General features: G+C 36.1%; 1 protein-coding gene across 1 annotated transcript; it reads left to right on the top strand.

The window, feature by feature from the left end:
• Nucleotides 1-10368: 10368 nt before the first annotated feature.
• On the top strand, nt 10369-11289 carry LOC127227358 (olfactory receptor 5AC1). Its single transcript, XM_051191657.1, has one exon. The coding sequence runs from the start codon at nt 10372-10374 to the stop codon at nt 11287-11289; it is 918 nt and encodes a 305-aa protein (XP_051047614.1). The 5' UTR covers nt 10369-10371.
• The last annotated feature ends 2436 nt before the right edge of the window (nt 11290-13725 follow it).

The raw sequence follows: 13725 nt of genomic DNA, 5'->3' as shown, positions 1-13725 counted from the left end.
GTTTTTTTTTTTTTTTTTTTTTTTTTTTTGTGGGGAGGGAAGGACCCAAGGGTGTGCAGGGCAGAACTGGGAGTAATGGGAAGTGAGGGTGCTTAGGGTTCATGATGTGAAATTCCCAATAATTAATATAAATATAATAGAGGAAAAGAAAGACAATGGGGGCATTAAATTTATACTGAAAGATCTTGGCATTGAGTGGATCATGAGTGTATGGTGCTCAGGGGTGTAATGCTTTGGTTTGATTGGAAATGTTCACCGTGGGGTTGTGGGTTTGAATCCTTGATCCCAGCTGGTGTTATTTGGAAAGATCACAGAACTTTTAGGATGTGCAGTGGAACGATTAGCTTTGTGGCTTGGCAGATCCCACCGCTCTTCACAGCCCCTAAGAAACATACAGATGTTATATTAATTATGAAACTGTTGGCCATTGGCTGTGGTTTCTTATTGGCTAATTATTAACACATTTTTTTTTGTTATTAATCTAAGTATTTCTGCGAGGTCTTTGCTTACCGGGAATGCCAGTCCTGCATCTCTCCTTTGTCTGCTATATCTCAGCTGAGAAATGTTTATTTTCATGTTTGTCCCTGCTTATGTTCTGATTCTGCCCAGCTACATCACTTTCTGCCTGTCTGTACAGACCTCCAGATGTTGCAGGTCAGCTAGTGGCAGTATCTGCCATTGTTCATCACTTCCTGCCTGACCAATCAGTGCTTTTTATTCATCAGCCAATAAGACAAACATATATGCAGAAGAACATTCCCCATCAGCTCTTCTTTTCTGACTAAATAAAAAGAAGGGTTTTAACTTTAACATAGTAAACTTACATATAACAAAATAGTTATTAAGCAAGAACTATAATTATAATATTTATTTCCATAACATTATCAAGAATTAAAAAAAATCTATCATCTATACTATCTTTGTTATTCTAAAGTGTTATATGTAACCTATCTTTAATCCTAACTAAGGAAAACCATAACCATAACTGTCTGTCTTCAATTCCATCAAAGACCACAGAAGGATATTATGTAAATTCTAGAATTGACAGAGACTTTTGCTACCTGGACAGTCACACGAAGTTCTTCTGTAATGTTGGGGCATCAATCTTCAGTAAATAGGTCATAGTGTGTCTGACAGACTTCTCAGCGAAGCAGGGAATTTTAAACTTTCCCTTTGTATTGGCCGTTTGCCAGTCATTTTTCTCTGTGTCCTGCAGTGTCTGGCAGACTCCACCACAAAGCAGGAACTCTTCAGGACTGTCCATCTTGTTGTTCATGTTTAGCAGTCACTTTCCCGTGGGTCCTGCATGTCCAGTTTATACAGCAACAGTCAAACAGTCCAGGCAAGTTTTTCCATAACTCTTCAGCAGTTTCTTGCCCAAATGGCTAGTCTTGCTGTATCAAAAGCAAATTCCTATAAAGTTTCTTTGATCCCCATCTTCTTCTCAGACATAATTGATTTTTTCAGGAGAAGTTGTGTCTCATAGTCACAAAAAACCCTAAACCATTTTAAATGGCTTTTTCTGAAGGTCTTTGAAAGTTTGAAGCCTATCTATCAATCTCAAATATATCTCTGTATATCTAGAAATCCTAACTAATGTAACTGTAAGTTTTGGCTATTATAGGTGATTATATACAATCTATATTTAATTATACATTACATTTTAGAAGATCTGTATAAATAAAATACCTAAACAAGAGAAATTTACATATCACAAAATTGCCCTTAAATTTGTATGAATAAATGAAAATCTACACCAATGCAAAGTATTCATTCCTATGTAATTTTCCCCTGTTTTCATTTAAAAAGAGATCAATTATGATCATTACCACTTTTATTCAACCCTATATAAATGAAAAAAATTATAAACAATATTTGTTTATGTGTTATTATGTCCAAACTACTTCCTGCTGTTAGTGGGGACTGTCTTTGGTACCCTAAGAATACCCAGAAATCCTGATTGTGGTGGTCTGCAAGGCTTCCTTGTCCCAGATGTTTTGAATGGTGGATCACCTGGGACACTGCTTCAGGGGATCTTGGTTCATCAATCCATATTAGTCTGGAAGGAACCCACAACTTTTAATTTCCTGCAGAAACAAAAAAAAAAAATAAGTATAACATATCCTTATACTTAAATTTTGAAGTCAAGGCATTTTAAAAATATATAAGTTGGATTAATCCAGCATCATTTCTTTCAGCAGTGGTTGCTGTTTCCTCAGCAGTCAAACCATTCAAAGACAACACAATAGCATAGAGTATTCAGACTCTCTGTGTATTTTCCTCTTTATATGTTTTTTTGAGACAGGGTTTCTCTGTGTAACTCTAGCTGCCCTTGAACTCATTCTGTACATCAGGCTGGCCTTGAAATCATAGAGATCTGCTTGCCTCTGCCTCTGGAGTGCTGTGATTAAAGGTGTGTGCCACCACACCCAGCTACTCTATTTCTGTTCCTTTTAATTTGTCCTGTTTCTCCTCTCACACAAGCCTATGTATATTTTTAAGCACACTGTAAACCTTGAGGTTTTCCTTTTTCATTGTGAATCTGTCTTTACTATATGTCTTTATCTTTTTCTGGCCATGACAGACAGTTTTAGCCACTGTCTTCCCAAGATGTTGGGGTTACATTTACTGCCACTGAGAGCTGTGCTCACTGCCTTGGTCTATGCTGCCATCAAGCAACATGCTGCTAGCTTGGAGATATGGTTACTGCCACTGCCAGCTGCTCATCCACACCATTCAATTGTTAGCAGGGCCTTTTAAAAGAGCCTTGCAGTTTTTTCTGCTTATGCTGAGTCAGGAAGCCTCCCTTACAGGAGCTGGGTGAGTCTCTAGCAAAACAGAGACCACCCAAGAAAATGCTGCTACCAAAAGCCATGTTTGACTTTTTTCTTTTGTTTCTAAAACACATTTTAAGCTTTTGGCTTTCTACATGGAAATTCATGTCTCTCATTGTGGGTTCCATTTTGTTATGAGCACGTTCCCACCAGCTTGGTTCCAGAAGCCATTTCAGTCCCAAAATAACACATAGAGGCTCTATTAGCTATAAAGCTGTTGGCCAATGGCTAGAGCTTCTTATTGGCTAGCTCTGTCTTAAATATTAACCTATTTCTATCAATCTTAAGTGTTTCCACGTGGTCTTATCTTACAGGAGAGAGGGTGTGGATCTTTTCTCTCACCTCCTACATCTTTCCTCCTTCTACTACCTCTCCTAGAATCCTCCCTGTCTCCTAGTCCTGCCTATCTTTCCTTCCTATTTGCCAACAGTGCTTTATTCGTTAACCAATAATAGAGACATATTCACAGAATGACATCTCCCATCAGCACAGACTTTGCTGGAAAAAACAAGTCACTTTCAATAGGCTTTGGAGACTTTCTAGCCTGGCCCTACTCTCTGTTATTGCTGTTTCCTGAGTATGGGTGCAATGTGCCAGCTGCCTCAAATTCCTTCTGCTTTGACCTCCTGACATGAAGGACTGTATCACCATGGAACTATGAACCCCAAACAACCCTTTCTTGTTGTGGGATAATAATTTTGTACACTGTGTAGCTATGCCTCTGTTTACCTCACCTGCCTATTGTATCTTAATAAGGATCGGGATAAACAAATAGGCCGAACAGATGTTTATTCAGGGAGAAATAACTTACAACCTAGACAGATGAACACCAGCAAGTTCCACAGGATGTTCTCCTCTCCATGTCCTGCCAGCAAGAGCGCTTTCCCTGGCTCCTCCTCAGACCTCCTTCCACAGGTCACTTCCGCCCTTGTCTCCACCCCCAATGGGCGTGGTCAGTGCCACAGGAGGAGACAAAGTGAATATCCCACTACTCCTGCCTAAGGCCTCTTCTGGTTTGTCTAACAAAGAACTGAGTGGCCAACAGCTGGGAAGGAGAGGACAGGCAAGACTTTCAGGAAGAGAGAGGAATTTGGGGAAGAATCTGAGATGGGGATTTGCCAACAAGGTGCAGAGGAAGTTGAACATACACTATGGAGGAGCGGAAATGAGCTGCATGGCAGAACACACATTAACATACATGGGTTAAAGTTATAAGCGCTAGTTGAGAACAAGCCTAAACTAAGGCACAACTTTCACACTTAATAAGAAGTCTCCAAGCCATTTTGGAGCTGGCAGTTCAAAGAAAGACCATTATATTTGGCAGTCAATATGGAAGCTGTTACACCCAATCATAGGGTCTGTGACCATTTGGTGCTCTGTTCCAAAGGCGACTAGGTAGAAACAACTTGACCCAGCAGCTTCCCAGAGCTGAGGGAATAGATGCTGCTTGTGAGAGGTTCAGCTCTCACAGAAGGGCAAAAGGAACATTTTCCCAGAGCCAGGTGCACAGACACCACAGTCTCTCTAGCAAGCTTGTAAATACTTGCTGCATTCTTATTGTGAGTGACAAAACTTCCTGTTGGTCATGGAAGTTAGCTGGACTCTTTAAGCCTTGGTTCATATGGTTATAGAGCTGCCCCCAAAGCAAGCCGAGACTCAAAAAAAAAACCTCTGAAAAGGTAGAGCATGCTTTTAAAGTATACTTAGGTACAGAAGAAAGAAAAGAAAATGTGTATAAAAGTCATGGAAGAAAATAGTTTTAAAACAACAGTGAAGTCTTTAAAGACAGAGTAAATTAATATCAAATAATAAACCACATAAGAGTGGGAGAATTATAACACAGGGAGTTTGGACCCTATATAATGCTTTATTAATTAAAAAAATTTAAATGCTAATGAACAAAAATGAGAGCTGCCAAGAGACATTGGATTGTGGGAAAAAACCCACTAAATTAAATCACCTTATATATTTTAATGATGCTTTAATTTCAGAATGGAAGTCAAGGAAAGTGTTGTATTGACTCTTTTTAAAAGGGGAGAGGTTATGTTTTTGCTTCTACCAAAAATGGAAAGCTATGGATTTCTTCAAAATTAATAAAGATCAGATTTTATGGAGGGAGATGTCTGAAAAATCTTAGCTGCACACATGAAGGAATAAACCAAGAAAAGCTACAAGACAGGTGACATGTATATCCTGATCCCTGTACATTGGAAAAGCTCTAGAAATGGATGAGACATAATAAATTTTGTTATCAAGAGAGTTCTCATGACTTATTGTTACCTACCATCCTTTAATGTGGCATGGAAAGAGGTTTAGCTATTCAGTGCAAATAGTCTTATGAAGTTGACAGATGCCTTTCACCTGCTCAAACATAGAACAGAAAATCATCTTTAGCTGATTTGTAAGCTAAAGATGAAGACACATAGAAGAGTAGACATGCAGTTATGAGAGCCTGGAGAATTGAGTGAGAAAAGCTTGTTAAGGGAAGGTTTCAATGGGATAAGAAGACATTTTAGGACATCGTCACAAAATGGTGACAATGAATAAATAATCATGAAATACAACATGCATGTATCAAGACATTATTTTTTATACATAAATAAATGCAACCATTATTTTCCATTTTCAGTAAAATTTAAAGTAACATAACTCTTTATAAAAATGTTGCAATTTTTATATGCATGTGGGTCATAAAAATATTGTACTATGTTTATTTAGATATATGATATGTTTGTTGTTTTTAGTTTGCATAATAAGCAACATGTGCTGCTTTTGGATATGTAATATAAATGACCATAATATACCCACAGACTTGTGGCAAAAGTGTAAGACAGCATAGTTAGCAATGTAAACTTACTTGGATGCAATGTTTTTCAATTTTATGATTAGAGGTAGTCAAAGAATTTTTTTTGAGAGTATAATAATTTAATTAAAATTTTCTCTTTGCCTTCCTCCCTCCAAACCTTCTCAAATAATCCTCCCTACTCTCCTTCAAATTCATGACCTCTTTTTTCAAAATTTACTATTGTATGCATATATGTACATATATTAAGTTATTATTGCATATATATCTATATATGTATGTACATATATGAACCTATTTGATCTCTATAAATTGTCATGTATATATGTTTTCAGCACTGAATACATGGCAATGGACAACCAATTGTGCTCTTCCTTGGGGAATTCCAATTTTCCTGCTTCCAGTTTTCTTCAATTACCTATATTTCTTTATATAGGGCTAAGGTGTCATAGGTTTCTCTCCATACAGTTTGGTGTCTTTGATGTCATTCTTCACCAGCTCATATTGGCAAGAAATATTGATGAGACTTAATGGCTCTTACTTTTGATATTACTAGGAGACGCAACCACACAGTAAACTGTGCAATCTTCTGGCACTTGCAATCTGTCTGCCCCCTCTTCTGCATTGGTCCCTAAGCCTTAGGTGTAGAAATGTTTTCACAAACCTTTAATAGTGAGGAAAAATAGTTCCATGAAGTTTCAAGTTAAGAGATTAGAAAATTTGTCACTTTCTTGTTAAGAAAATAATGTGTACGTTCAAGTTATTTTTGTTTTAAAAGGTATATATATGAATACTTTATACACAAATGGGAAGGCGTAGATGGTAGAAGGAGGGAGATGTATGCATGAAAAATGCTGTCAGTATTGACCAGTAATCAATGTGACTGAAGAAATTTGTTCTCTGTATGTCTTGTGTATTTTCATCATCTTTAAACATCTTTCTGATATTTGATTATAGTAAACCACTATAAATTTGTTGATTTTATATGTGAGAAATTCATTCATACCAGAGATATCATATGATTCAGTTAAATTTATTCTTGGTGGGAGAAGAGTGAGAAGCAATCTATTCCACTATTGATTGAATCTGAAATATTAAATGCTGGTTTAAAATTAAAAAAATGCTGTGAGAACATTTAATAAAGGTAATTATTATCTGTACTAATATGTATAAAAAGTTATTCTATATATTGTAATGCAATTACTGTTCATAGTCTAATAAAGATGGTAAGTTAATTGCACCTAAAATACCTAAAAAGTGTCAGTGGAGCAAACATATTTATTTATAACTGACTTTTAATGTTTTGGTTTCAGAAAGCTGGCAAGTCTATGTAAGACCAGTTACAATGTGTTGGTTAGTAATAATTAGCTGGAAAATAAACAATGCCCAGCAGACTGGCTTTATTCTATAGGGAGGTTTTGGTAGCATTGAGGGAGTTTTAGTATTGAATTTACAAATAGGATTGAAGATGATAACAAATATCCCTGAAGAAAATTGACCCGAGAAGAGCAGTTGTCACTGACACTCTTTTTTCTGAAGCTTGAATATCTTCATGGAGATTTAAGCTTCGTGACATCCATGTCTGAAGCTGTTTTCATAGGAGTCTAGTGAGTAAAATTTTATTGTCATTTTTAATAGTACAACCATTTCATTACTGACAGTTACTCATAATCTGTCAATGCCTGCATGGAAATAATTAAATAAGGAACATATTTTCAGGAGAATTACCTTGCAATATTACACACAAAGTCCTGAAAAGATAAATGGAATATTTTGTTATTTTATCCACGTTTCTGAATCTCTGCTTACTCACAACTATGTGTTTATACACCAAAGATTTGAGCTTAATCATATGAATTTGTAAGAGTCCATGTGGTCAACCGCTATTCTGTGACACTGATTAAGGACATTTAATCTTTTTGACTTTTATTTTGGAAATTTCCATAGTCAAGATGAATTTCTGGTTCATGGGATCGCAAGTCTGTGTGGCTTCTTAAAGAATCCATGCCTGCTTACTCACCCAGCTATTGGATTTCTTAGGAATCCTGGGAATATGGAGAAAGGAAGAGTCCCCCACAAAACAGCATCAGTTTTATGCTAAGTGCTTGATGAATATAAAACAAACATCATCTTATGACTTTTTGAGATATGACAGTGGAACACTTAATAATTTTGACAAACATTACATGATTCTCTGCTGTTGTATTTTAGAATCCAATAATACTCTAAGCAAATTTTCTCTTTCCTGTTTCTAGAAGAGATAGAGGTGAAGTAATTCCAGAGAACAGCCTTTCTGTTTAGTTGAAATAAAGAAATTAAAAGTACCCTGTACACCTTTCTGTACAATATTTCTGTTCTACATATTCTATTGCCTCAAGGTTATTCATTGTCTAGTCTTTTAAAAAGAGCTTTTATTATACTCTTTAAAAATTACAAAGCAAATTATTTGAGAAAATAGTTCCTTAAAATCACAGATAAGGGCATGGAGCTGTTAGTTAATTCTATAAAAAATAGGCTGCTAATATTAAATACTGCAAAAGTATATGCTGGTAGGAAAGCCATTTGACTGGCCTTATCTCCATAATCTATGGCTGTTCTTATTCAATGGACAATTAGATACTGAAACCTGACATTTCTAATGGATCAGCTCCAATTTTAGGTCAACAAAACAGTAATGCAAATACACAAACCACATGATCCCCAGAATTACCCATATTTGTCTTTACAGGAGCACAGTGAAGTAGTCCCAACTTGAATGCTGTCCCTGTTGTATTCTAGGATCTGGAGCCACTGCCTTGACTGAATACACCCATAGGTATATGTGGCTTGGCGAAACTGTCTGCTTTGCATGTTATATCTGTGGTCATAAATTAGGTAGCTTCATGTTTTACCTAGTTGATCCTTTTTGTAGACACATAGTTTTTATCTCTTATGCCAAATGCAGATATTGGAGACACTGGCTATTCATTCTGTGGAGATGTGTTTTGTAATGTCAAACAGCACCTTGAATTTTTCAGTCTCCCCCAAGGAAATCAAAGGCTCAAGAAACACTGTGACATTCTTAAAATCTCTTTAAAACTACAATGAAATATTGAAAATGATTCTTAATTTACAGGATAATTTTGCACACAGGCATGTTTAAATTTCAAGTTGTAGATCTATCATGCATAAGTAAAAAGTTGTGAACATGTGTTTATATGTGTTTTATGTTAAAATAAAAGTGATTGTTACATTATGGATTAACATACGATTAATAGGTTCTTTATTACAAACTAAAAATCATAAAATTTTAATTCAGATGTCTCTAATCCTACAAGGAAATGAATGAATGCTTCTTTACGTGTATTCTGTTGAAAACAAAACCTGAAAAGTTGCATTCATGAGCATCTTAGTCTCCTATACTTGTGTCCTCTCTTCCATCCTAAAAACCAAGTCTGAGAGGGGGCAGAAGCAAAGCTTTCTTCACCTGCAGTGCCCACCTGCTCTCTGTGTCTTTGTTCTATGGCACTCTCCTCTTCATGTATGTAAGTCATGGGTCTGGACCAGGTAACACCCAGGATAAAATGTATTCACTGTTCTACACTGTTGTGATTCCTCTTCTAAACCCCTTTATTTACAGTTTAAGAAACAAGGAAGTTTTAAGTGCTCTGAAAAAAGTCATAAAATGATCACTATCTTCTGAAATTTTCAGGTGTTTTTGTATCTTTTTTCTTCTATCTTAGTAGTATGCCATGCTATTTGATAGTGGAAAAAAAACCCTTCCTATTGGTAGAGTACACAGTGAGACAAGTCTGTTTTATAACTGTATGATCACATAGCATATATGAAAAAGATAGGATAGGAAGAGCAGAAATAATTTAAATTACTATCTTATTACCTGGCCTGTTTATGTCTTAGAAGCATAAACCCACAACTGTAACTAATAACTAATGCATAATACATTTTCCTCCCATATAAGAACACTTGATGATATATATGAAAAGAGAAAGTAAGACTATCTCATTTGACAAGGCAAAGGGAAACATCAGAGGAGACAGAGAAACCTGGGGAGAGTTAGTATTTTCAAAATTCATTGTAAATGAGTCTGGAAATGTCACAGTGTAAAGCAACACTTCACACAAACAGACATTTGAACTAGAACTTGTTTTTAAAATATTTTAGTATAAAGTGTATTTTGCATTTTAATCATACTAAATTTTGCACAAAAGTTACATATTATAAATATATTTAAATCAAAATAATCTAAATATATATTAAATTATATATAATTCATAGTTACCAGGCCAGTGTACATAAGGCCAGGTAAATGAATGTTTATGACCTCTTCAGCTACTTTTCATATAATTGCACAATATAGCCTGGGACTGGAAAGATGGCTCAACAATTAAGAACACTAGCTGCTGTTCCAGAGTGCCTGGATTAATTCTCAGCACCCACATAACATCACACAATTGTGTGGAACTCTGGTCCCAGGACACCAAACACCCTCATCAGACGTACATGTAGGCAAAATATCAATGCATATAAATTAAAAAAAGGAAGTATACATCAAAATTGTTTAGAAAATGTTTCCTGTTTTAGGAAAGCTACCTAAGCAGAAACAGTACACTCTGCTCTTGTTTACTAAGAAGCTTCTGGCATGTAGGGATGTGGATTACAATAGGTTCCTATTCTCCTTGAGGCTCAGTCATACTTTGTCTCATCTCTCTGCAGTGAGCAGCCTGAGTGGGTGTGATGGAGGTGAACAGGACCCTGCTAACTGAGTTTGTTCTCAGAGGAATAACAGATCGTCCAGAGCTACAACTCCCCCTCTTCCTGGTGTTTTTCTTCATCTATGTCACCACCATGGTGGGCAACCTTAGCTTAATCTTTCTTATCTGGAAGGACCCCCATCTTCACACTCCCATGTACCTTTTCCTTGGAAATTTAGCCTTTGCTGATGCCTGTACTTCATCCTCTGTGACTCCAAAGATGCTTATGAAATTTGTAAATAAGAATGACATGATATCCATGGGTGAATGTTTTGCCCAATTTTATTTTTTTTGTTTCAGTGCAACCACAGAAATTTTCCTCCTGGTAGCAATGGCCTATGACCGCTATGTAGCCATATGCAACCCTCTGCACTATGCAGTCGTGATGTCCAAAAGACTTTGCACTGTGTTAATAAGTATGTCATATATAATTGGTTTTCTAAATCCTATAGTTCATGTAGGACTATTATTCAGATTAACATTCTGTAGATCTAATATAATTGATCACTTCTACTGTGAAATAATGCCACTCTATACAATCTCTTGCACTGATCCAACCCTTAATGCATTGGTGGCTTTTATTTTTGCTTCCTCCATACAAATCAGTACCTCTGTGACTATCGTAGTCTCTTATGCCCGTGTCCTATTTGCTGTCCTGAACATGAAGTCCAGGAAGGGCAGAGAGAAAGCCTTCTTCACCTGCAGTGCCCACCTGCTCTCTGTGTCTTTGTTCTATGGCACTCTCCTCTTCATGTATGTAAGTCATGGGTCTGGACCAGGTAACACCCGGGATAAAATGTATTCACTGTTCTACACTGTTGTGATTCCTCTGCTGAACCCCTTTATTTACAGCTTAAGAAACAAGGAAGTTTTAAGTGCTCTGAAAAAAGTCATAAAATGATTGCTATCTTATTAAATTTTCAGGTGTTTCTGTATCTTTTTTCTTCTCTCTAGTAGTATGTCATGCTATTTGATAGTGAAAAAAACCCTTCCTATTGGTAGAGTACACATATCTGTCTATTATCCAATTATCATTAAAATATTCAGTGAGACAAGTCCCTGTTTTCAATAGTAATAATCATAACAATAAAAGAAACAAGAATTCTCTTGCTTTTTGAGTACATACATACTAAAATTATCGATTTTATAGTATTGAAAATATTCATGTATCTCTTAATTATATGAAAGATCTACAGAAAGAGAGAGAGAGAGAGAGAGAGAGAGAGAGAGAGAGAGAGAGAGAGAGAGAGAGAACCATGAGTATCTTGCTGCCCCCGGGAGCCATGAGAGCTACTGAATGGAGTTGATAAACTTTCTCCCAGTTTTCATATACTTTAAAATTATGTTGAATTTAAAAAAATTGAACACATGCATAAATCCTCTAATTACAAACCTTTGTTTTCCTTCTTCATTCTTGAGGAATTTTCATAGCAAATCTTTTCACAAAATGTATATGCAATTATGCCAACTTTTGAAAAGAACCAAAGCACTTAAAGTGAGTATTGAGACTTATGTATAGTCTTAATGGGCTAGAGATTTCTGTCACACCCACCAAAAATACACAAATTTATTAACTTAGAAACAAAAGAAAAAAAGAAAACATGTAGATGGCTCAACAGTACAGTACTTGCTGCCAATCCTGGTGGCCTGAATGAAAACTGAAGGATCCACTTGGTGGGAGGAGAAAATTGACTGCCGCGGGCTTTCCGTTGACCTGCATACCATGGTGTATACCTTCTGCCAATCACAAAATACTGAAAAATTTATAGCAGAAAAATTGTAAATTTTATATAACTTCTACCATTTGTTATTAAACTAATATTTTTTGTGTCTCTTCATTCCTGACTTATTAAAACTATTTAATTTTGCTAAGTGGTGTCTATCAAGGAAACTTTCCAATTCTTTTAGGTTTTGAGGAGTACAGATTTTTGAAGTATGACCTAATGATTCTCTGGATTTTCTCATGATCTGTTAATACCAACCCCCCCCTTTTTTTTTCTGAATTTTTTGTTTTGGATAGTCTTTCCCTGTGTTTTAGCTAGTTTCAATAAGGGTATATCTATTTTTTCATTTTCTTGAAGAACTATTTTCTCATTGATTCTTTGTATTGTTCTCTTTATATTTTATTGATTTCAGATCTAAGATTGATTATTTTCTGCCATATAAATCTCTTAGGACTGTCTGCTTCTTTTTTGTTCTAGAGCAGGTGAGCTGCCAAGTCACTAGTAAGTGATTTCTGCACATTCTTTTTGAAGGCACTTAGTTCTATAAACTTTCCTCAGCACAACTTTCATTTGTCCCATAAGTTTGGGTATGCTATGCATTCATTTTTATTGAATTCTAGAAAGCCTTCAACTTCTTTCTTTATTTTTTCCCTGGAGCCAGTGATGCCTCAGTAGAGGGATTTTCAGATTCCATGAGTTTGTAGGCTTTCTGTTTTTGAAATCTAGCATTAATCTATGGTGGTCTGATAAGATACAGGGGGTTATTACAAATATTTTTGTATCTGTTGAGAGTTGCTTTGTAGCTTAGTATATGGTCAGTTTTAAAGAAGTTTCTGTGGAGTGCTGAAAGGAATAATCTTTTGTTTTGGGGTTAAATGTTCTGTTATTTTTCTTTTTAGTTTCTGTCCGGATAACCAGTCCATTGGTGAGAGTGGGGTATTAAAGTCTCCCACCATAATTGTATGGGGTTTTATGTGTGATTTAAGCTTTAGTAATGTTTCTTTTACAAGTGTGAGTTCCTTTACATTTGGGGCATAGATGTTCAGAATTGAGAATTCATCTTCATGGATTTTTCTTTGATGAATAGAAAATACCCTTCTCCATCTCTTTTGGTTAATTTTTATTTAAGTCTATTTTGTTAGATATTAGGACAGCTACATCCCTGTCGCACTGTCAGAGGTCCTTTAGATTGCCCAGGCCTTCTAATTAAGAGCCATGTTCAGGGAGTCTTGGTCAGTCCAATTCTGGTTTCCCATCTATTAGTCTGGGGGTCCATGAGCTCCTCCTTGTTCAAGTCAGCTGTCTCTGTGGGTTTCTGTAGCCTGGTCATGTCCTCCCTCTCTGAATCTTGGTGCCAGTTCAGCTCAGTGTTTAGCTGTGGGTGTTTGCTTCTGTTTTAATCAGCTACTAGATGAGGGCTCTATGATGGCATATAAGTTAGTTATCAATCTCATTACCAGGGAAGGGCATTTAAGGTAGCCTTTCCACTGTTGCTCAATTAGTTAGGGGTCATCCTTGTAGGTCTCTGGACATTTCTATAGAGTCAGTTTTCTCTTCAAACCTATAATGGCTACCTCTATTATGGTATCTCTTTTTTTACTCTTGTGTATTCA

Source organism: Phodopus roborovskii, unplaced genomic scaffold (assembly GCF_943737965.1).
Source record: "Phodopus roborovskii unplaced genomic scaffold, PHOROB, whole genome shotgun sequence".
Lineage (NCBI taxonomy): Eukaryota > Metazoa > Chordata > Mammalia > Rodentia > Cricetidae > Phodopus > Phodopus roborovskii.
The sequence above is the reverse complement of the archived record's forward strand: the minus strand, read 5'-3'. Positions and strand labels throughout refer to the sequence as shown.

Coding starts and splice junctions, on each gene's coding strand:
- LOC127227358 (XM_051191657.1), top strand. CDS start 10,372: ATGGAGGTGAACAGGACCCTGCTAACTGAGTTTGTTCTCAGAGGAATA.